This window comes from Lithobates pipiens, unplaced genomic scaffold (assembly GCF_037356315.1).
Source record: "Lithobates pipiens isolate NorthernLeopardFrog02 unplaced genomic scaffold, aLitPip1_a1.2 Scaffold_30, whole genome shotgun sequence".
In the NCBI taxonomy this organism is placed as follows: domain Eukaryota; kingdom Metazoa; phylum Chordata; class Amphibia; order Anura; family Ranidae; genus Lithobates; species Lithobates pipiens.
This window is the reverse complement of record NW_027507791.1, coordinates 97,975,880-97,998,988: the sequence shown is the minus strand read 5'-3', so window position 1 is coordinate 97,998,988 and position 23,109 is coordinate 97,975,880. Positions and strand designations below refer to the sequence as shown.

Sequence of the window (23,109 nt, the reverse complement as noted above, 5' to 3'; positions counted from 1 at the left end):
CAGAGACCTCACAAAGACCCCTGACGAGATTAGCAGACAGTACTGAAGACAGGTGTAATTGGTTGACAATCCTTATCTCTCCTGTGGTCTCTCTTAAGAAATCACTTATCCATGACAGCCCTTCCCTGACAGACAAAGAGCCCCTTACAGAGAGCGTGTGCAGGGGACGCTCAGGTCCCAGTGTGTGAAGAACTGCTGGCTGGCTGGCCCACACATGTCCTCGTTCCAGTGAGTGATGAGTGTTTACTTTCACCAGCCATTATGTCCAGCTAGGATCCCTCCATAACAAATTGGTGAGAATTAGGAATGCCTCTTCACTCACCTGCTACTCAGTGCTACATGCTCTGTGCTCTTCAGTTTTCTATAGCAATATGCTAAAATCTTAACATTAAAGGGTAACTCCACTTTCATGGAAAAAAAATAGCAAATAAAACAAAATGCATATAGCATATACAATTGCGACCCAAGTCATATTGTAATCGAATGTTATTAAAAATTACCTTTCCTTTTTAATATGCAGCTCTGTAATTTTATGTAAAATGCAATGCAATATGGCTACCTAGAGGTGTTCTATACACAGAATGTGTACAGAACACCCACCAGAAACAACATTTTCAGCCTGTGTTCAGCCTTTTTCAGCCTGGCTCACTGATTTTCCCAGAAGTCTCCACTAAGATACAAGTCCGATTTCCAGCATCCCCTGCAACAAAAATGTAATGGGTGAGATAATCCCAATAGAAAATCACATCTAAAGGGATGCAGACCCTGCAGTTTTCCTCATTCGAGTCCTGCAGGTGCAGCAGTTGATTTATAATTATGAAACCACTCCCATTAGATTCTCTTTCCACATGAACACAGACAACCATACATGAATTTCTTCAGAATAACAAAAGGTAGGATTCTGCAACAAGGTTTGTTAAAATCCTTGTAATGTACAGTGCTTCCAGAAATGATTCACAGCACTTCACTTTTTCCACATTTTGTTTTGATACAGCCTTATTCCAAAATGGATTCAATTTGTTATTTTCCTCAAAAGTCTACCCCATAATGACAAGTTTGACAAAGTGAAAGAAGTTTGTTTGAAATCTTTGTAAATGTATTAAAAATAAAAAACGATAAAAATCACGTGTACAAAAGTATTCACAGCCTTTGCCATGACACTTAAAATTGAGCTCAGGTGCTTCTACAACTTGATTGCAGTCCACCTGTGGTAAATTCAGTTGATTGGATATGATTTGGAAAGGGATCATAGATAAATAGGTGCGGGATGTCAAAAGAAACACTTAGTGGTAAGAGTGGATATCCCAATGTAATCCTCAGTAGAAGGTGCCATCGTCCGTGAATAGATGTATACAAGAAACAAAACTATATGGAGGGACTTATGGACTTTATAGGCACCAGTACAAGTCAAAAATTATTTTCATTAAACAATTTTATTATAACAAAAATACAATTAAAAACCAAAAACAGATGATATATTCGTTCGTGGAGACCTCAATCAGCAAAAAAATATCATATTACATTATACGATAATATGGTTCAATATAATAACCAGCAATAAACCATTGGGAACTAGAGTGTAAATATATATTCACAATAATAGTATACTGATATGGGTCCCATGCTCATGCCCAACATGTTTCACGTCCAATCGACGCTTCTTCTAGGGCGCAATGAGATTCTTAAAAGCAAGAAAGGAACATACGTCACAAAAGCAGTATAAACAAAATGTATACATGTAATTAATAACACATAACTAATATAGAGCAAAGTGCTGTCAGGAAGGGGTATGAATGTACAACACATAGGCAGTCACGATAGGGCACTGTGGGGATACACGACAATATAATACCAAAAATTTATTAAACAAGCATTGAATAGAATTACCCTCTGAATAAGGACTAATGGCCAATTAATAGAACCTATAGCTCACGAAGGAGATGAGAAGTCTGGCAGTCAGCAACTGGAGAGGGGATATATAGAGAAAAAAGGTTTACATCAGAGTGATGCTTGATGCCAATGTGATATACATATATCTATATATAGTGATGATATATAATAATGTAGATAACATTAGAAAAGGCTCACCAAAATCTAATGATCCATTCAATGAATTTCCAGAGTAGTGAAGTGTAAAAAAGGAAAAAATCAGCTATCACATCGCAGCAATGGGTCTAGAGGGCCAGCTGACCGGCTCATCCAGCAATCAGAACCAACAAGGGCTAGGTGTCTGGAAAGTATAAGTTAGTATGAAAAGCGTCAGTGGGGGCGAACCAAGGGGAGAGGTGGTAAAAACGGATACTGAACTCAGAATCACTATCCGCAAAAAGTAGATTACCTGTAATGAAGCCAGGTACCGAGCGTGAGTGTCCAGTACTGCAGAGGGGAACGCAAATGAGTGTCTCGTCGTGAGGAGATGCTTGTGCAGCGTCTCCATTAAATGTGTGCCCCACCCCCCGGCGTCCAATAGGCAGACAGCCAAGAGTGACGTTGGGTGGGCCGGCCGAATGATTTGGAAAGGCACACACCTGTCCATATAAGGTCCCACGGTTAACTGTGCATGTCAGAGCCCAAACCAAGCCATGAAGTCTAAGGAATTGTCTGTAGACCTCAGAGACAGGATTGTATTGAGCCACAGATCTGAGGAATGATTCAGGAAAAATTCTGCAGAATTGAAGGTCCCAATGAGCACAGTGGCTTCCATTATCTCTAAATGGAAGAAGTTTAGAAGCACCTGGACTATCCCTAGAGCAGGTCATCCGGCCAAACTGAGTGATCGGGGCAGAAGGGCCTTAGGGAAGTTACCAAAAACCTGACAGAGCTCCAGAATTTCTCTGTAGAGAGAGAAGAACCTTCCAGAAGAACAACCATCTCTGCAGCACTCCAATAATCAGGCCCCTATGGTAGAGTGGCCGGATGAAAGCCACTCTTCAGTAAAATGCACAGGATTTGCAAAGATTTAAAACAAACTTCGTTGATATTGTCATTTTGGGGTATTGTTTGTAGAATTTTGAGGAAAATAATGAATTTAATCCATTTTGAATAAGGCTGTAACATAAAAAAATGTGGAAAAAGTGAAACGTTGTGACTACTTTCCAAATGTACTATACATAGATCACCCAGAGGGGAATGCTTATTTCTCAATAAAAGTGGAGTTACCAAGACCAGCTTTCTATTATTTCCATTGTTTTAAATAAGGAACATAAAATTGCAGAATGATACAAATTAAAAGTTTTACCATGTTTTTTGAATGCAGAAGGGAGGGTAGGTGGGGCATTTTACCATGTTTTTTAAATGGAATAGCAACCACTAATGAATAAAATAATAGGCAGGCTGCTTTCATGCACCCACACCACATCAGGATGGGGGTATCTGGGAAAAGATTATGCTATACCATGAGAGTTGTTAATTTTTTTGTTAAAGTGTATGTAAACCCATGTACATCCCTTTTAGCCATATCTGTGGATACAACTGAAAGTTGTCATTGCACTTCTCATTAAGCAGTCTCTAATACATACATAGGCAGTTTGCCTACAGAAGTGTTGGTTTAGTTAGTGGCTGGCCCAGACTGTGGTTTGTATGTGTGTGGTAATGTGTGTTCTGCCATTCAAGGGTTTTTTCCCACCAATTCCAACACTTGGAAAACGTCTAAGATATTCGTAGCTAGGGTTAGGTGTTGAACGTTGTTCATATTGAAATGTAATGCCAGAGACTTCTTAGTAAAGTTGCAACAGCTGCTGTTTTTTCTTTTTTTCTTTTTGCCACCTCAGTGAACACTCTTTTTTCCTTTCTTACAGATCTGGGGCTACAAACATGGCTACTTACAATGTGAAAATGTTTACAAAGTATTTTCCTTCCCACCCCAATTCCCCCCCCCCCCCACCCCCTTCCCTCCCTAAGGGCCTCTTCCAAAAAAAAACTGGAATCCAGCCTATTAAGGTCCTTAATCGTACTATCAAGATTTCTTATATTTTACCCAATCTTTCCATCTTTTTACAAACTCTGCTTCTCCTATTTCTCCGCTGTACTTCAATAGCTCTAGATTATAAATTTGATTAATTTTGCCAAACCAACTTTTCAGAGAGGGGCTCTCTGGGTCTTTTCACTGACAGGGAATTAAGCTCTTTGCTGTGTTTAGGAGACATGGTATCAATGTTCTTCTTTATTGTTTTATGGACATGCTAACCTCGTGGAGCAGACAAACCCTAGGCTCTTCTGGTATTTTGGAACCCAAGATTTCTTTGGTTATTGATAATACTCCTTTCCAGAATGTTTTAATTTTAGGGCATGTCCACCATATATGGAACATAGATCCTATTTCTGAGCATCCCCTCCAGCATAAGTTAGAGACCCCTCTATGAAATTGGTGTAGTCTGTCTGGGGTTAAGTACCACCATGCCATACACTTGTAGTTAATTTCCAGTAGGCTACAGTCCACTGAGATTGCATGCGGAATCCTTAGTATTTTATACACCTCTGCCTCCGTGCTTCCTGTCCCAAACTCTTCATCCCATTTTTTAATGAATGAGGGGGGCTCCCATATTACTAGACCATTCAGAATTTTATATATTTTCGAGATCCCCCTCTTTCTGTCGGTCGCCACACACAGCCGTTCCAAAGGGCGCAAGCTGTCCTCCGACCTGATCAGCTGAGGGAGGGATTCCACAAAGTGTTTCAACTGTGCATACCTCCACCAGTTTATATCTAATACCTCTTTTTTATTCCGTAATTCCTGAAAAGTACAGATTTTACCATTGCTTGCAATATCTTTTAGTTGTGTATCTTTATTCTTAAACCACCCACCATGGATCCTATCTTTCCCCAGTGTGAAGTAACCTGTGTTGCATAGTGGTATTAATGGGGAATTATAATCCCAATTTAGTTTTTTCGTGAACCCTATCCCAGGTTGCCAAAGCTATCTGTGTAATCATGTGCGTGTGTCCATCTAATTCTCTAATGTGTGTCGGGATCCATATTACTTTACCCAAGAGAACTTTACTAATACCACTTTCTAACTTGACCCACCTTTTTTCTTTATTATCTTTTGCCCATTCAACCACTCGTGCCAAAAGAGTTGAGTAGTAGTAAGTTTTAATATCGGGCACACCCAGACCCCCTTGTGACTTATCTTTTACAAGAATTCCCAGGCTTATTCGTGGCTTTTTATGCCTCCAAATAAACCTGCGGAATAACAAATTTAGTTTTTTTAAATATATTTTTGGGATTGGTATCATTTGTATTTATATAATATTTTAGGGGGTATTATCACCTTCAGACAGTTTTTCCTATTAATCCAAGATCTTTGTCTAGAAGCTATAGAATTTAACTCAGTTTTAATGTCGTTCATTAGCGGAATAAAATTTTGTTGGTCCATAGTATCAAATGTAGGTGTTATTTTGACTCCTAGATACTTGATTTCATTGTCACTCCATATAAATGGGAAGTCCTCTTTGAGCATTCGTGCTTCCTGTGGGGCGACATTTATATTTAAAATTTCAGATTTTGAGGGATTCATTTTGAAATTTGATACTTCCCCATACATTTTTAACATGTTCAGTAGATTGGGGAGGGTTGTCCTGGGGCTAGTGACATAAAACAGTACATCATCGGCATATGCTGCTATTTTATGTACTTCATTATCGATCTGTAATCCCTTAATGTCGGGGGTTCAATTTTACCCTAGCCAACAATGGTTCCAGTGATAGAATAAAAAATAGAGGGGACAGGGGGCAACCCTGCCGGGTCCTGTTAAACATTTCAAAGGGCCGCGATAGGGACCCATTTATCTTGACCCTTGCTGTGGGGTGCTTATAAAGGGAATTTATCCAGCTTGTCATCTTGGGGCCAACTCCAAATGCCTCCAGAAAGTTTTGCATGAATCCCCAGTCTGCTCTGTCGAACGATTTCTGGACGTCTATCGACAGTAGTAGTCCTGGGGATCTACTCTCTTTCAGCTTATGTATAACCAGTAGGGTTCTGATACCATTGTCCTTACTCTCCCTACCAGGGACAAATCCTACTTGATCTGTGTGCACCAGATCATTCATTACCATCTTCATTCGATTAGCTAAGATCTTTGCGAATAGCTTTACATCAGCATTCAGTAGAGAGATGGGCCGATAACTAGAACAAATTAGGGTCTTTTCCTTCCTTAGGAATAATGGTAATCTCTGCCTCGAGCGCTTCCCGTCGTATTTCCCAGTCTGCACCTATCCCATTCATATAGGTGAAAATTGTGGGAACCAGGATATCACTAAATTTTTTATAATAAGCAATCGTAAACCCGTCAGGACCAGGACTTTTCCCGGCCGCTGACTCTTTTAACATTTTTAGAATTTCTATTTCTGATATAGGGTCCTCCAGGGGGGCAGCTTTATCTAATGGTATTTTTTAAGACCACATCCATTTAAGAAACCTCTGGTATTATCTAGTCTCTTTTTAACAGTTTCCAGGGGGGGGCTTTTTGGGTTATTCAGTATAAATTCTCATAGTATTCTTGAAAGGCCCGAGCAATCTCAGGAGTGGAAAAAACCTTGCCCCTTTCCCTTTCAATAAAGTTAGCTTTACTTTTCTTTTGAAGCATTTTAGCAAGATACTTACTCGATATCCCCCATTGACATCTTTCTTTTTTAAACCAGTGGTAGAGCGCCCTATCATCAGCTGTTCTAAGCCTGGTATGAAGCTATTTAAAAGGGTGCATGTTGGTTTCAGATGTAGCAAAATAACTTGGGTCAGTAAAGCACATATGTTGTATGAAGAAAAGCCACTACCACAGGTTTACTCGGCAAGACAGGCAAAAGGAGTTATGAAGTTGCGTTGGGTAACCAAGGTATATTGCAGCTAGTCAAGAAGTGTGGTACCTGGCATAGGTGACGGATCCTCTGGTAGTAAGGGGGTCAACGTTCCGGCTCCTTCCCCAGTGGTCGGTTTCCAGTAGCAACCAGAATAGAGCCTGCATTACAGAGATCCATGACCTGCTCACATGGTATGACAGTGAAGGAGTTAACAAGTGCACACACGAGGTCTACACTAGGTGCATGGTGTGACCCCATTCTGTTTCTGTGACTGAGTTAACAGTGTCCCTCCTAAATGCAATATACAGAAGAGGGGTGTGTATAAGGACTCTGTGTAATTAATTGCTGCACACATGACTCATCTCTAGCCGTGGAACTGCCTTAACCACTTCAATAATGGCCACTTTCACCCCCTTCCTGCCCAGAGCAATTTTCATAATTCAATGCTCTCACACTTTCAATAACAATTGTGCAGTCATGCAACACTGTACCCAAATAATTTTTTTTCATTTATTTGAGACTGTTTTTCTTAGTTTCTGTTATAAAATTCTGCAAATAAGTAATTTTTCTTCTTCACTGATGTCCACTGATGAGGAGGCACTGATAACCTGCACTGATGATCAGATTTGTTGTAATCGACTCTCCTTTCCTCACACAGAGACAGCATGTGAGAAAATCAATGCAACAAGTCTGTTTACATGTGGCCTGCTGTGATTGGACATATGGTAAAGGGCCGTTGTGATTGGCCCACTACCGTTGTCTGTGATTTGGACACAGCAGTCACAGAGTGTGCCTGATGCATGCCTGATGCATGCCCCAGGGAGTGCATAGGAGGCACGCACATAGGAGAACATCCATGGATGTCCTCCCAGAACTGGAGATCCACGCTATTCAGCTATAGCGTGGTCAGGAAGAAGTTAATGTTAGACTTTCACATGAACGCAGTCCCTGTTTGATCCTGGGCATTGGTAAGCGTGTGCATGGCAAAAGGTACCCCCACTTGCAGGCCGAGTCTCCTCGCCACTGCTGACGCATTGATTTTTTTTCCTTGATAAGATGATTGTTGTTCAGTTCTGCTGATTATATAAGAGTTGGCTATGATCATAATGCCCTTGGGTTACCTCAGCAGATACCCCCCAAGCTGGTGGACCTCAAAAAGAAGTCTGTTAGCTGAGATGGACATTCCAACTCATAGTGAGTTGTTCCCTTGCAATGATAGATTAGCCTGGAATTACGTACATTACACACATATGTGAATTTTCATATGATGATAGTGTACATGTCATTGTTTCTGAGCAATGAGCACACATAGGCATGAGATTTGCTGGATTGGGTAACAATCTTAATGTATGGTGCCAGGCAAATTAGGTGGTTGTAAAAGAGCTACATTCCTGCTTTTTTGCCTCCTTCATGTGGCACTATCTTCTTTTCCAGATCTTAATCTGACTATCTCCTTGAGAGGAGGAGAGGCACATACATTGATAAATCACTAGAAGAACAGGCCTAAAATAATCTTTCTCCGCTAATACCTCTGGTGCTGAGTCTGTGTTACCTGTATGACATCAGAGTGTCCCGGGTGAAGACCTTTCAGATGACAGGCTTTAATTACACTTGTGCCCGGCTATCAGTCACACTGTCTATGTCCACAGTGCAAACCAATAGAACAATGGTTTTAAATGACAGTCTTCAGTGATCCTTAACCTCCCAGGTTTTATTACTATCTCTGTCCAAATACAGTGCAATCCAAGTGGCTGATACTGGTCTGCTTATCTATGGATGTTATCCAAACTACTAAAACAATGGTTTCCAGTTACAAAGCTCTCTGCTGTGATCCTCAACAAGCCAGGTTTAAATGACCCCTTAATAGAATGCTTTCTGCACCCATTAATCGCTGGAAGGATTTGATTATCAATTTAGTAGGCCATACACTATATGAATTTCATTTGATTCCTAATGAACTAGCTGAAATTCACTCTGTGGGTGACCCTGACACCACCCTCCAGCTCCACGTTGAAAAAATCAAAGGAGTTGGACAGGTCGAACAGTGAACGTGTGCCTCAAATCAGATGCTGCCGCTGTTTGGGTATTCTGACAGCCACTAGTGCCTGCTGTCAAAGTGCAATAGGTCCAGGAGATTGTCCACTGCGTTGTATAGTGTGAAAAATATTTGAAGTTTTGAAAAATATACCCTAAAGGCTTAGTTCACCTTTTTTGTTTCTAATTGTACCTTTTATGTACCATAAAACAAATAATATACCTCAGTTGCAAAAAATAAAGGCTTTTTTTTTTATTTTTAGGCCTTGCCTTAGCCCCTGCTGTGTTCTGTAGAAAACTTCACAACTTCCTGGCATTTTACCGTCAATTTACACAGCTTTTTTAATATTCATATATATATTATACATTCACATCAGTCCCAGCACTCAAGGAGCTTACAATCTAAGGTGGTATATGGCATGTAGATTTGAGAGGTGAGATGTGAGAGCCAGTAAAGCCGACATTCGGCCCATGTGTATAGAAAACCAGCAGCCAACTGGCTCCCCATCAGTGCTCCCCCTGTAAGAACACAACAGCACAGGGGGGAGATCATTGTAGTAACGTTGGATCGTTAGTAGAGTGGCTCAGACTGGAACTGTCGTAGGGCGTGCACAGAGCGGCGATCGGGGACGCGGCTTGTCACCCTGTTGCAGCCCAACCCCGATTGCAGTAAAGAGCCAATGAAATTGGCTCTTTACCGTGTGACCGGCTGTGTCCAATCACAGCCGGTTACAGAAAGTAAACAAACCGCGGTAACAAGATGTTACTGGGTTCTCCCCCTCACACACCAATTGTGTGTGAGAAGGAGATTGCGGTAACATATCGGTAGGAATGAAATGAGATGTGGAATTTATGCTCCTAGAACGTCTGAGGGTACTACTTCAATGTTGGGCCTCTCTATGTGGACTGGCTGTGTAAAAGTATCACACATGTGGTATCGCCATACTCAGGACGAGTAGCAGAATGTGTTTTGGGGTGTAATTTTTGCTATATACATGCTATGTGTTAAAAATATCTTATAAATTGACAACTTTGTGTAAAAAAAAAAAAAGATTTTAATTTTCTTTCCACGTTTTCTGAAGACTTGCGTAAAAAAATTAACTATTCAAAAGACTCATTATGCCTCACTGAATAGACATTGGGGTGTTTGCTTTCCAAAATTGGGTCATTTTATGGGTAATTCCATTGTCCTGGTGCTCCAGGGCATTCAAAAGTGTAATAGATCGTTAGGGGTGTCATTTATGCTCCTAGAACACCTGATAGTGCTTCCTACATGTTGGGCCTCTGTATGTGGCCAGGCTGTGTAAAAGTCTCACACATGTGGTATCGCCATACTCAGGAGGAGTAGCAGAATGTATTTTGGGGTGTAATTGGAAGTATGTGTATGCTGTGTGTGAGAAATAACTTGTTATTATGACAATTTTGTGGAAAAAAATTAAAAATAAACGTTCTTAATTTTCCCTAGAATTGTGGGAAAAAATGACAACTTCAGAAAACTCACCATGCCCCTTGCTAAATACCTTTGACTGTCTACTTTTCAAAAAGGGGTCATTTGGGGGGCATTTGTACTTTCCTGACATTTCAGAACCTCAAGAAATGAGATAGACCGCCAGTGCATCAGTTGTGATCTATTTTCAATGATTTGCACCATAGCTTGTAGACTTTATAACTTTCACAGAGACTAAATAATATCCACTAATTGGGGTTATTTTTACCAAAGAGATGTAGCCGTATAAATTTTGGTACAAATTTATTAACAAAAATTACTTATTTGCAAAATTTTATCATAGAAACTAAAAAAAAGGGTTTCTTTTTCAAAACTTTCGCTCTTTTTTCACTTATGTTGCAAAAAATAAAAACCCAGTGGTGATGAAATACCACCAGAAGAAAGCTCTATTTGTATGAAAAAAATGATAAAAATTTTGTTTGGGTACATTGTTGCATGACTGAGTAATTGGCATTCAAAGTGTGAGAGAGGAGAGACTGATGTTTTTACAGCTCTTAAACTTCTCCAGAAAACACGATAGTGAAGGTTTTTTTTTCCTGCCTCTGAACGTCCCGGACAGAAAACGCCTGTAGTAGTCATAATGTGCAAAGACATATAGAACATAATAGAAGTGCTTCTAGAGGCAGGTGAAAAAAATGTCAAACGCCTGCAGAATCGACACTTTTTAACCGGTTCCCGACCGGCTCCTGAAAATATACGTCGGCAGAATGGCACGGCTGGGCAAAGTAACGTACCCAAGAGCTCCACGACCATGGTTGCGGGTCACACAGACTCGATCACCGCAGGGATACCTGCGATCGTGTCACGGAGCTCAACAACGGGGAGGTGCCGATGTAAACAGCATCTCCCCATTCTGCCTAGTGACAGCAAACTGATTGTCTGCTCCTTGTCATAGGGAGCAGCGATCAGTGTGGTGTCATACACAGCCACGCCCCCATACAGTTAGAAACACACCCTTAGGAACACTTAACCCCTACACTGCCACCTAGTGGTTAACCCCTTCACTGCCAGTGACATTTTTACAGTAATCAACGCAATTTTATAGCATCGATCGCTGTATTAATGCCAATGGTCCCAAAAATGTGTCAATATTGTCTGATGTGTCCGCCAAAATGTTGCAGTCACGATAAAAATCGCTGATCGCCACCATTACTAGTAAAAAAAAAAATATTAATAAAAATGCCATAAAACCATCCCCTATTTTGTAGATGCTATAACTTTTGCGCAAACCAATCAATAAACACTTACTGCGATTTTTTTTTACCAAAAATATGTAGAAGAATACATATCGGCCTAAACTGAGGGGAAAAATAATTTTTAATATATTTTTGGGGGATATTTATAATAGCACAAAGTAAAAAATAATGTTTTTTTTCAAAATGTACGCTCTTTTTTTTGTCAATGAGCTCAGAGCTACTCCAACAGAAGAGGGAGAGAGAGAGAGCACATGCAAGGGGGTTTGAATCAGCTGGGAGCATCTTAGCAACATCCTAGAAAAAGGGTTGGGTAGGAAGATGCTATCTGGAAGTTTTTCAGTGAGGCTTTGGGAGGTACGGTAATGGATTACAGCTATTGCAAAGGCATTATTTGACTTTAGTCAAACTTGAACAGTTTATTTTTTTCTATAGACACTCCGTATCTGCATAGGCAGTTTTTTGGTAAAGGTGAACTATGGTTACCCAATTTAGAACTGGAAGGATTTGCCCCCTTAATGACTAGGCAGTTTTTTGCGATACGGCACTGCATAGTTTTAACTGATAATTGCGCAGTTGTGCGACACTGTACCCAAACAAAATTGATGTTCTTTTTTTTGCCCTTTTTTGGTGGTATTTGATCACCGTTTTAAATTTTTTGCGCTATAAACAAAAAAAGACCAACAATTCTTACTTTCTACTATAATACATATCCAAAAGAAATATATATATAAAACACATGTATTCATCAGTTTAGGCCAATATATATCCTTATACATATTTTTGGTTAAAAAAAAATTGCAATAGGTGTATATTGATTGGTTTGCTCAAAAGTTGTTGCGTCTACAAACTATGGGATTTATTTAGGGACTTTTTAAAAAATAAAAATGTTATTGTTTTTACTGGTAATGATGGCTATCTGCGATTTTTAGCCAGACTGCGATGCGGCGGACAAATATGACCCCAAATTAGATTGATCAGTGCTATAAAAATACAGGGTGACACAGTGGTGTAGTGGGTAGCACTCTCACCTAGCAGTAAGAAGGGTCGCTGGTTCGAATCCCAACCACGACACTACCTGCCTTGAGTTTGCATGTTCTCCCTGCGTGGGTTTTCTCTGGGTACTCCAGTTTCCTCCCACACTCCAAAGACATGCAGGTAGGTTAATTGGCTTCTTTCCAAAATTGACCCTAGTATATGAATGGGGACCTTGGATTGTGGGCTCCTTGAGGGTAGGGACCTATGCAAGTGTGCAATGTACAGGGATAGGGACAATTGTAGACACTCACTCAGGATGGACTGGTGTCTTTATTCAACTATGTAACTATGATCAATGTAAAAATGACACTGGCAGGGTTAATACAAGGGGGTGATCAAGAGGTTAAGTGTGTTCTAACTGTGGGGGGATGGGCTGCCAGGAACATGACAGAGATCAATGTTGCTGATCACTTGGAACAGGAGATCTCTGTCATGTCACTAGGCAGAACGGGGAATCGCCTCACCGCAATCGCCAGTGGACATAGAGTGGGCGCGCCTGCCATACCCCTTGCACGGACCGGCACGGACCGGCATACAGGTACGTCGATTCTCGCAGGAGAGCCGACCTGCCACAGTATATCTGCATGAGCTGGTCAGCTAGTGGTTAAAGAGTGCAAAACAGACCATAAAAACAGAAGCAACTGTAAGCTTATTTTTGAGAAGACAGAAAAATATAACGATTGTGTAAATGTTTTAACTAACTTCATATTTTGTTGTTAAAGAATTTTGCAGGATGGGATCCCTACTTCAGTGCTTCAGTCACAGGGCCAGAGCGGTGGTGTTGTCACTCTGCCCCCTCATAGTGCATGTAGCTTAGAGGAGTGGCAGAGAATTGCTGAGTATTATGTGGAAGGACCTCGTATGGAGCTCATTGGAGAACAGGTAACTTTCAGAAGAAAAGCTTGTTCAAAGATACTGGGGTTGATTTACTAAAGGCAAATAGACTGTGCATTTTGAAAAGTGCAGTTGCTCCAGAATTTTGTAAATTGCTTACTTCCATCCAATCAAGTGCGAGCAAAAATGCTGTATTTTTAATTTTCCTTGTACGTGAATGGATATTCCTTGCAAAGTGAAGCTTCACTTTATTTACTAAGCTCTGGAGCAGCTGCTCTTGCGGAGTGCACAGTCTATTTGCATTTAGTGAATCAATCCCTTGCCATTTTTGGAGGTATGGAGCTCTTTGGAGGTGGAGTGGACACAGCATATGGAATGCCTGTGAGGAAGGAGTATTTAAATCAAAATTCTACCAAGCTCCATTTATACATCATACATTAAGAAGTACAGAAGTATGGTCAAAGCTTTTTTGGCCCTATATCCTTGGAGATCACAGGAGTGCACTTCTTACACTCCTGTGATCTATATACATCACTCAGCCACTCTGAGAGCCTGAGCAAGCCGCTCCTGTCCCATCCACAGCCCAGCTATCCAGTGAGCACTAGAGGGGCAGAGCAGGGAGCTGGAGACTGACAGTCACCGCTTTGTGCTCAGAGCAAACCAAGAACTGAGTGATGAACGGTCTTTATTCACTCAGTTCTCGGTCTTAGTGGCTGTGTGTAGGACCGATGCGGCATCCATCTAGGTAAGAACAATTGCTTGTTTTCTTTAAAACCCTCACTTTCCACCACTGGGAGAAGACAGTGATTATTGCTAGCGCATAATGATAGCGATAATCGCAAGATAATCCGGCAGGCTGGTTGTACTCAAGTTGATGGATCGATCAACTTGGTACATTCAGTCTGCCCATTAACAGTTCGAATCTCGGCCAGATTCGAACCATGTATGGCTGGCCTAAGAGAGAGAATTCCCTTGCAAAGTGAACAGTCTATTTGCCTTTAATAAATAAACTTCAGTGTATATAAGAGAATCAGGTACCAGACACCATTGTGGTTAATTGTTTTATAGTTGTTTTTAACAGTTTTTCATTTTACATTATTATTTTTATTTTTTTAACCCCTTCAGATCAGCGATTAGCCGAATTACGTCTAGAACACAGATCTACTTTGCTGGGAGGCCATCAATAGACGTCCTCCCCATTGCACACTCCCCGCGCGATGGGATCACCAAATCAATGAGACTTGGGTGATCACAGATCAGAGTAATGGGCTGATCCGGCTCCTTACCACGTGATCAGCTGTGAGAAGATCCTGAGAAGGAAAAAAAAAGCCAATAACCGGCTTCTGTGCAAGGGACATCAGACCGCAAGAGGCGAAGCTGCCTCATCTGTGCCCACCAGTACTGCCTGCCAGTGCCCACAGTGCCACGAATCAGTGCCCTCCAATGCATAAGTGCCAGCAATCAGTGCCACCTATCAGTGCCCACTAGTGGTGCCAATCAGTGCCTCATCAGTTCCACCTAGCAATGCTGCCTATCAGTGTCACCTACCAGTCCCAATCAGTACCCATCACTGCCACCTATCAGTGCCAGCTATTATTTCCACCTATCAGTGCCACCTATTAATGCCCTTCAGTGCCATCTATCCATGCCCTTCAGTGCCGCTCATCAGTGCCACCTCATCAGTGCCCACCAATTCCACCTATCAGTGCCCACCAGTGCCACCTCATCAGTGCCCACCAGTGGCACCTATTAGTGCCCATCAGTGTCGCCTTATCAGTCCCCATAAATGCAGCCTATCGGTGCCCATCAGTGCAGTCTATCAGTGCCCATCAGAGCAGCCTCATCTGCGTACATCAATGAAGGAGAAAAATTACCTGTTTGCAAAATTTATTAACAAAATACAAAACGGTTTTGTATTCTTTTTTTTTTGGTCTTTTTACATTTTTTTAACAAACAATAAAAAACCCAGAGGTGATCAAATACCACCAAAAGAAAGCTCTATTTGTGGGGAAAAAAATTATAAAAATGTAATTTGGGTGCAGTGTTGTATGACCGCGCCATTGTCGTTTAAAGAGTGACAGCGCTAAAAGCTGAAAATTGGTGTGGGCAGGAGGTGGGTTTAGGTGCCCAGTAAGCAAGTGGTTTATTATTAATTATGTATTAAAAGCATAAATGTTAAGAAGTGTAAGACAATGGACATGTAGAGCTGTTGGGAGTTTGGTTTGTTGATGGAACGTAATAATTTACTGTGATCATGTAGTCATCAGTGACAGTATGTTTTTGTTATTTCCCAGGCATCTCTGCACTCCGAAAGCTTAAAGATGTTTTGGGCACCAGCTCCTCCTAAATTCTCTGCCCCTCTGTCTTTAATGCAGGAAACCTTGTTCTCCAAATATGAGGTAATACTGGGAAAAAAATAATGAAAATTGCTTTGATGAGATCTACAAAAAATATTCCAGAAATGGCAGCCATGTTTTTTGAGGGAGACCCTTAAAAGTATAAAAATATCATCCTGCTCCTCTTCGCCTTCTCCTTATACTTGTGTTTTCTGTGATGAATCAGAGCATTACATTTATAGATGGAAGATAGATGGAAGAAGTGAAGTGCTGGCAGGAGATTTGTGTATGTAAAAAAAATAAGATAAAAATAAAAACTATATATATATATATATATATATATATATATATATATATATATATATATATATATATATATATATATATATATATATATTACAGCATTATACTAGTTCTTTATGAAAATACATTTTATTGATTTTTAATGAAAATATAACTGGATTAAACTGTGTTTTTATATTTGCTAGAAATTAATCTCTAAACAAATCTTATCATGTGCAATACCACTAATGTCCACATGATGTCACCACTGCATTGGAAATGTTTTTAGTTAGTTTAGAGTAACTTTTTTCAACCATGGCTGTATGGAGCCCTAGAGTTCCTTCTAAGATCACTAGGAAATTCTTCAGTACTAGTGCAGTGGTGGATGGATTTCCAACGGACCGTGCCTGCTTAGTTCTGGTAATGATGACACTCAGTAAAAAGTACTACTCTGAACTGGTTCCATAAGTTATCAGACTGGAACTCTAGCCACACATAGACTGCAGCTTCTTAGCTCAACCCTACGGGGCCATTTAAACAGGGATTACCTCCGTCCTTCCTCAGTCACAAATTTGGATTTCATTCATTTATGGATTTCGTTGTGGCTTTGCGGCCTTTCTGTTTGGACCAAATAGGCTCCAGACTAGAGATGTAAAATTTCTAAATTCAGTATGGAGTAGTTTTACAAATTTAAAATAATTTTGTCACATTGGGAACAAAATATGCAGTGCAATTAAAAGAATTATGCTTGAAATAAAAGTACAGCTTATTCAGCAAATAAACGAAACTTGCGATTTTTTTTTTTATTACAAGTGGAACAACAAGGACTGTATATGTGAAGAACATTTTACCTATACATGAGAAGAGGTAACCAAATGCCCTCAACCCTTTACTTCATAATAATTTAAAAGCTTCTTGCCAATATGCATTTTCAGTTATTAACAATGCTGATCCAGAAGCATATATCCAGATGCTCCTGCAAGAGCTTGATCAATATTCTCCTAATTTTAAGGTGGCATTTTATTTATAAATGAAGGGATTGTGTATTTTTTGGGAGGCGGTGGTTTGTAATACTTTCTTACTTGAAGATGCTGCTGCTGAGGAAACACTTTGTGATGATCCAGAAGCAGCAGAAAGAGTGTATCTGTAATGAGAAGTCTGGAGGGAAAAGCTACTTGCACTTCAACCAGTTCCCTACCGCCATATTGTAAAATGACGGTGGCAGGAACTGTTCCTCTCTCAGGGTGGGCGTCATATGACGTCCTCTGCTTCCCGGCATTGTGGAGAGCGCACGTGTCGCATCGCTGGGGACCTGGTGCGTGTGCCCGGCGGCCTCGATGTCTGCCGGGCACCTGCGATTGCGAGGTAACTGAGCCGAGACGTGCATCTGTGTGTGTAAACACACAGATCCACGTCCTGTCAGGGGAGAGGAGAAATGATCAGATGTTCCTTGTACAGAGGAATACCGATTGGTCTTCTCCACTCATCAGTCCCCTCCCCCCACAGTTAGATTCACTCCCTAGGACACACATTTAACACCTGCAGCTCCCCCTAGTGTTAACTCCTTCCCTGCAAGGCACATTTATACAGTAATCAGTGCATTTTTTATAGCATGGATCGCTTTATAAATGTGAATGGTCCCAAAATAGTGTCAAAATTGTCCGATCTGTCCGCCCCAATGTCACAGTCATAATAAAAATTGCAGTAATAGTAAAAAAATAAAAAAATAAATAAAAATTATAAATCTATCCCCCATTTTGTAGATGCTATAACTTTTGCGCAAACCGATCAATATATGCTTATATGCAATATATACCAAAAATATGTAGAAGAATACACATCGGTCTAAACCGAGGATATTTATTATAGCAAAAAGTAATAAATATTGTGTTTTATTCAAAATTGACACACTTTTTTTGTTCATTATCGCAAAAAATAAAAAACACAGAGGTGATCAAAAGAAAGCTCTATTTGTGGGGATAAAAATTATCAAAATTAAATTTGGTTAGAACGTCGCAAGGCCGCGCAATTGTCTTTCAAAGTGCAACAGTGCTGAAAGCTGAAAATTGGCCTGGGCAGGTAGGGGGTGAAAATGCCCTGTATGGAAGTGGTTAATTATGGGCCTCATCATTTCATTCCATAAAGTAATTTTTTATGTCTTTAGGGCCCCTCTGGCATGCAAGGATGTGTTTTGTAGCATTTGGAAAATAATATTTTGTCTCACAATATTTGCAAATTGCAGCTTTGTTCTCAGCAGAAATTGCACTGTGGAAATGTTTTCAAACTCTATATATTGGTCTCACCATTTTACTGAGCAGAAGAAAAAAACAATTTACTTACCAGACTATAGGAAAACATTATGTGCTGTGATGGTGGAGAACATTATTAGGAACCATTTAAAGGTCAAATAAGATGAACTAATTTTGTCAGACAATTTTATGCTGTACCTATTAATTAAGGCCTGAGAGGACAGAAACTATCACCTACTGTATCCCAACAATCACACAACTCTAGGAGGTATATGATGGAGCCTACAAGCAAACTAAACTGGAGCCATTCCCCTGCAATTGCCCCTAGTGGTAGAAATGCATATTTCTCTTGTTTGCGAACTGCATTGAAAAGTATGGTGTTACTTGAATTGTATTCTAGGATTTGTTTGTCTTCAGCTGAGGGAACTTGCAATAACTTAAGATTTTACGTAAAGTCTCAGAAATCTTTCATTAAGGTCTTTATGTTATGTAGATGAATACCATGTCATGGATATATTATTTGTCATAGTAAAAGAACATATTCCATACTCCCTTTCTTAGCTCTGAAAAAAAAACGGGGGGGGGGGGGGGGGACGACTGTTTTGCTTTCCTTGAATTTTCCCTTTGTTTTCCAGGCATTCCCATCTCTACTCCAGACACCATATGTTTGCACCCAGTCTGCTCCCATGGCAAATGGGAGCACTTACCAATTTATCCCTTGGGGTATCTGTTTCAATGTTTTAGGGACACGCTCACTGCTGAAACAGGCTCCCTCCACATCACTGTATAGCCACAATGATTATCACAAATCATCTAAATACAGTATATATATTTATATATATATATATATATATATATATATATATAGAGCTATAGATGGATATATATATATATATATATATATATATATATATATATATATATATATATAAAAATCTATCATGGTCTGTTTTTATATGTTTCAGAGCTGCTTAGATGAACAGGAAGCCACAGAAGGATTACTGTCGATGGAGACTGAAAGTGAGTCATCAGAGGAAGAGGATATGGACCCAGAAGACCTTGCAAAGCTGGTAATTTCATGGTGTGATAACTTCTATTAATAATATGTGGTTATTCCAAAAGTACACTAAAAGACACGTTCTTACAGGCCTTGTTATCTTCAAATTTGTACATACTCAGTCAGCTATTTAGAAGCTATTGGTACAAGGATATGAACTTATGATATGATGTTAAGCTATTTATTCAGCTGGAATTCATGTGTATTTAATCATACTGTACATTCTTTGTTGTGTCTGTCATTGTTTCTCCTGCTCAGAATGAGAGACTTTAGCTTATGTTTAGAGTATCTATAACCAGAATGTTTCTTTATTAGTGACACTAGCCACCAGTACAAATAGAGGCAGTGAATTCCCCCAGAAAGGACAGACAGTAGTATAAACCTGACAGGGGTTGTAACCCTTCACACTCCATTAAAAAGGAAAAAAATAAGTTTTGCCTCTAGACATACTTTAAAATATAACATCGGGAAGATTTTTAGAAAATCTCCCCATTGCAATTATATATCCAATGAATAATATACATACCATAGCTACTCTTGTTGGAACTGGTGGTCCATCAACTATTGATGCAGCTGTCGGGAGTCCTCTCCTTGAAAAGCACTGGTCCGTCATTCCTCACCATTCTGTGTTCTGCAAAATGAAGGCATTCACAGTCTGTCCTCTCCCAGCTCCATCTTAGTGTAGTAGCTGCTGATCCAGAGGATTCAAACAGCTAGGGAAGGAGACTGCACAATGCACACAATTTGAATGCCCAGGACGGCCCCAAAGGGGTGCACTTTTGTGAAATTTAGCTTGTCCTGCAAACAGCAGGAAGGAGAGGAATGAAGGGCTGGGCTCTTTTTCTGGGGAGGACCTCCAACAGCTCTAATGGGATGGCATTCATCATTTTCATCACAAGGCACTATGGTATGTAGTCAGTGGCATATTTTCCCATCTAAAATTGTCCCACCCCAGCCACTTTAAAATTGCGCACGCCTGTGCAACGGTGACAAACAACGTAAATTTTACTATCCTTAGGCGACGCTTTAAAAGCCTTTACAGGTTACCACTTTAGATTTACGGAGGTGGTCTGGAACCAGAATGACTGCACATGATCTAACATTCACGGTGATACCTTACATTTGTGGGATGATCACTGTTTGTGTACGCGTGGAACCAACAGGCACATTCGCCTTTGCGTGCGAGCACGGGAGAACGGGGGCACTTTACATTTTTATTTTTACACTGTTGATTTACTTTTTTTTTATCACTTTTTTTCTGTCACAAGAAATGTAAACGTCCTTGTGACAGCAATAGGCAATGTGACAGGTACTCTTTATGGAGGGATGTAGGCTCTATAAGACCCCAAATCCCTCCTCTATACGTTTAAAGCATTTTAAAAAATGGAGCCAATTGTTTATGAGTAAACCAGAAGTGATATGATATTATCACTTTGGGTTTACTGTAATGCACAGCTGATCAAAGCCAATCCCAGGTTTTCTTGGCTGTCCAGCCAGCTGAAGAACGTGGCGGCTGAACGCTTGGGTCTCCCGGGGGGACGGGAAAGCCTGAGAGAGCCGCGGTAAGCCGCTCTGATTGCTATTACAAGAGCCGACCACCGGCTCTAAAAAATGATACCGGAGTGATGCCTGAAGTGGCAGTCATCATCTCGGTACAGATGCTGGCCCCCTGAAAAATTCTGTTTGCTTGCCTCGTGGTAGATACGCCCCTGTATGTACCATTCATTGGATATACGGTGGCAAGAAAATGTATTGGGATTAACTTGTTTTCTGCAATAGTTTGCCATAAAACGTGATCTGATTCTCATCTAAGTCTCAACAATATAGAATAACATGCTTAAAGCGGGGTTCCACCCTAAAGTGGAACTTCCGCTCATCGGAACCCTCAGCCCCTCCGGTGTCACGTTTGGCACCTTTCAGGGGGGAGGGGGGTGCAGATACCTGTCTAAGACAGGTATTTGCACCCACTTCCGGGCATAGACTCCCACGAGAGTCTATGTCTCTTCCTGTCCCAGCGCGCTGTCTGCTGGGACACACACGGGTCCCAGAGACAGCGCGGACCATTCCTATTGCGCTGCGCGACTAGCGTATGTGCAGTAGGGAACCGGGAAGTGAAGCCGCAACGCTTCACTTCCTCATTCCCTCACTTAGAATGGCGATTGCAGCAGCCGAGAGCCGATCGATCGGCCTTGGCTGCCGACATCCCTGGACCCTGGGACAGGTGAGTGTCCATTTATTAAAAGTCAGCAGCTCTAGTATTTATAGCTGCTGGCTTTTAATAATTTTTTTTTCCAGTGAAATCCCTCTTCAAGCTGTTAAAACAATTTTAATTTCTCGTGTCTTGCATCATAAATATTCACACTGCTGAAGGAAAAAGTATGTTCACCCATAGACGCTATTAACAAAAGTTAATTGGAGTCAATATTTTGCACATCAGGAGTCCATTTAATGAAATGAGTTTGGAGGTGTGGTTTAGAGCTACTCTGATTGAGACACTCAAATATTTTAAGAATGCTGTTCATAAGAAGAATCAGCTGATATGAACCATGCCTTGCAAACAGGAGCTCTCTGAAGACATATAATCAAGCGTACAGTAGTTACATAGTTAGGTTGAATAAAGACACCAGTCCATCTAGTTCAACCTGAGTGAATGTCTACAATTGTCCCTATCCCTGTACATTGCACAGTCACATCAGTCCCTACCCTCAAAGAGCCCACAATCCAAGGTCCCAATTCATATACTAGGGCTAATTTTGGACAGAAGCCAATTAACCTACCTGCATGTCTTTGGAGTGTGGGAGGATTCCAGAGTACCCGGAGGAAACCCACGCAGGCACAGGGAGAACATGCAAACTCCAGGCAGGTTGTGTCGTGGTTGGAATTTGAACCAGTGACACTTTTTACTGCTAGGTGAGAGTGCTAACCACTACACCACTGTGCTGCCCACCAATGTAGTTGATCTACATAAGGATGGAAATGGGTAGAGATCCGTCTCAAAGTATTTAGGCATCCATCAGTCAACTATTGACTGATGGATAGACAAATTGTCTATAAATGGAGACAGTTTAGTAGTGTGGCTACTGTACTTAAAAGTTGTCGCCCAGCTAAGATAACTGCCAAGTTATCACTAATAGTCAACACAGTTTGTTTCATGAAACCAGCTGAAACCACAGCACAGTAAAATCTAATGTGAATTTTATCTCCTCAAAGACCAGGTACTTTCTGGTTTCAGAGAAACAAAATTCAAGCCTTAATTACAAACTGTGCAATTGTCTAAAGCCCCATACACACTATCAGTTTTTCCGCTGAGTTTTTCCTTCAGATTTACCAAAACCATATAATATGAGGTCAAACCTTAGGAGTTTCGAATAGTATGCAATCAGACAGGCCCTTGTACTATATGGTTTTGGTAAACCTGAAGGAAAAAATCAGCACAAAATCTGATAGTGTGTATGGGGCATAACATATTCATCTTGTCACTGTTATGTACTATTCTTTCCATACGCACATTTCATCTTTGTGATTGCTACGGAACTTTTGTATATCCTTAGGCGATTGGGCCTATATACCTACTGTTATACTTGTTCATTTATTTATGAATTTTCCTCAATAAAATACTATGGAAATAAAAGAAGTATTTCTTCACCAGATTCATCCCCAGGTGGTAAAAATAGGGTCAATTCACTAAGAGTTAAATAGCGCTGAAAAAAATGTGGTAAAATAACGCATTGCGGAAACAATTGTGTAAATGTTCAATTCACTTCAATTGTGTGGTAAATAACTAC

The 23,109-nt window shown here is 40.5% G+C and overlaps 1 protein-coding gene across 1 annotated transcript in view; it reads left to right on the top strand.

Moving 5' to 3' along the window:
* TTC6 (tetratricopeptide repeat domain 6) overlaps positions 1-23,109 on the top strand; it is a 308,030-nt gene that overhangs the window by 69,157 nt on the left and 215,764 nt on the right. The window contains exons 7-9 of the mRNA XM_077464674.1: positions 13,289-13,448; positions 15,695-15,799; positions 19,233-19,337. Of these exons, the coding sequence (XP_077320800.1) occupies positions 13,289-13,448; positions 15,695-15,799; positions 19,233-19,337 (370 nt within the window). The remainder of the gene's footprint in view (positions 1-13,288; positions 13,449-15,694; positions 15,800-19,232; positions 19,338-23,109) is intronic.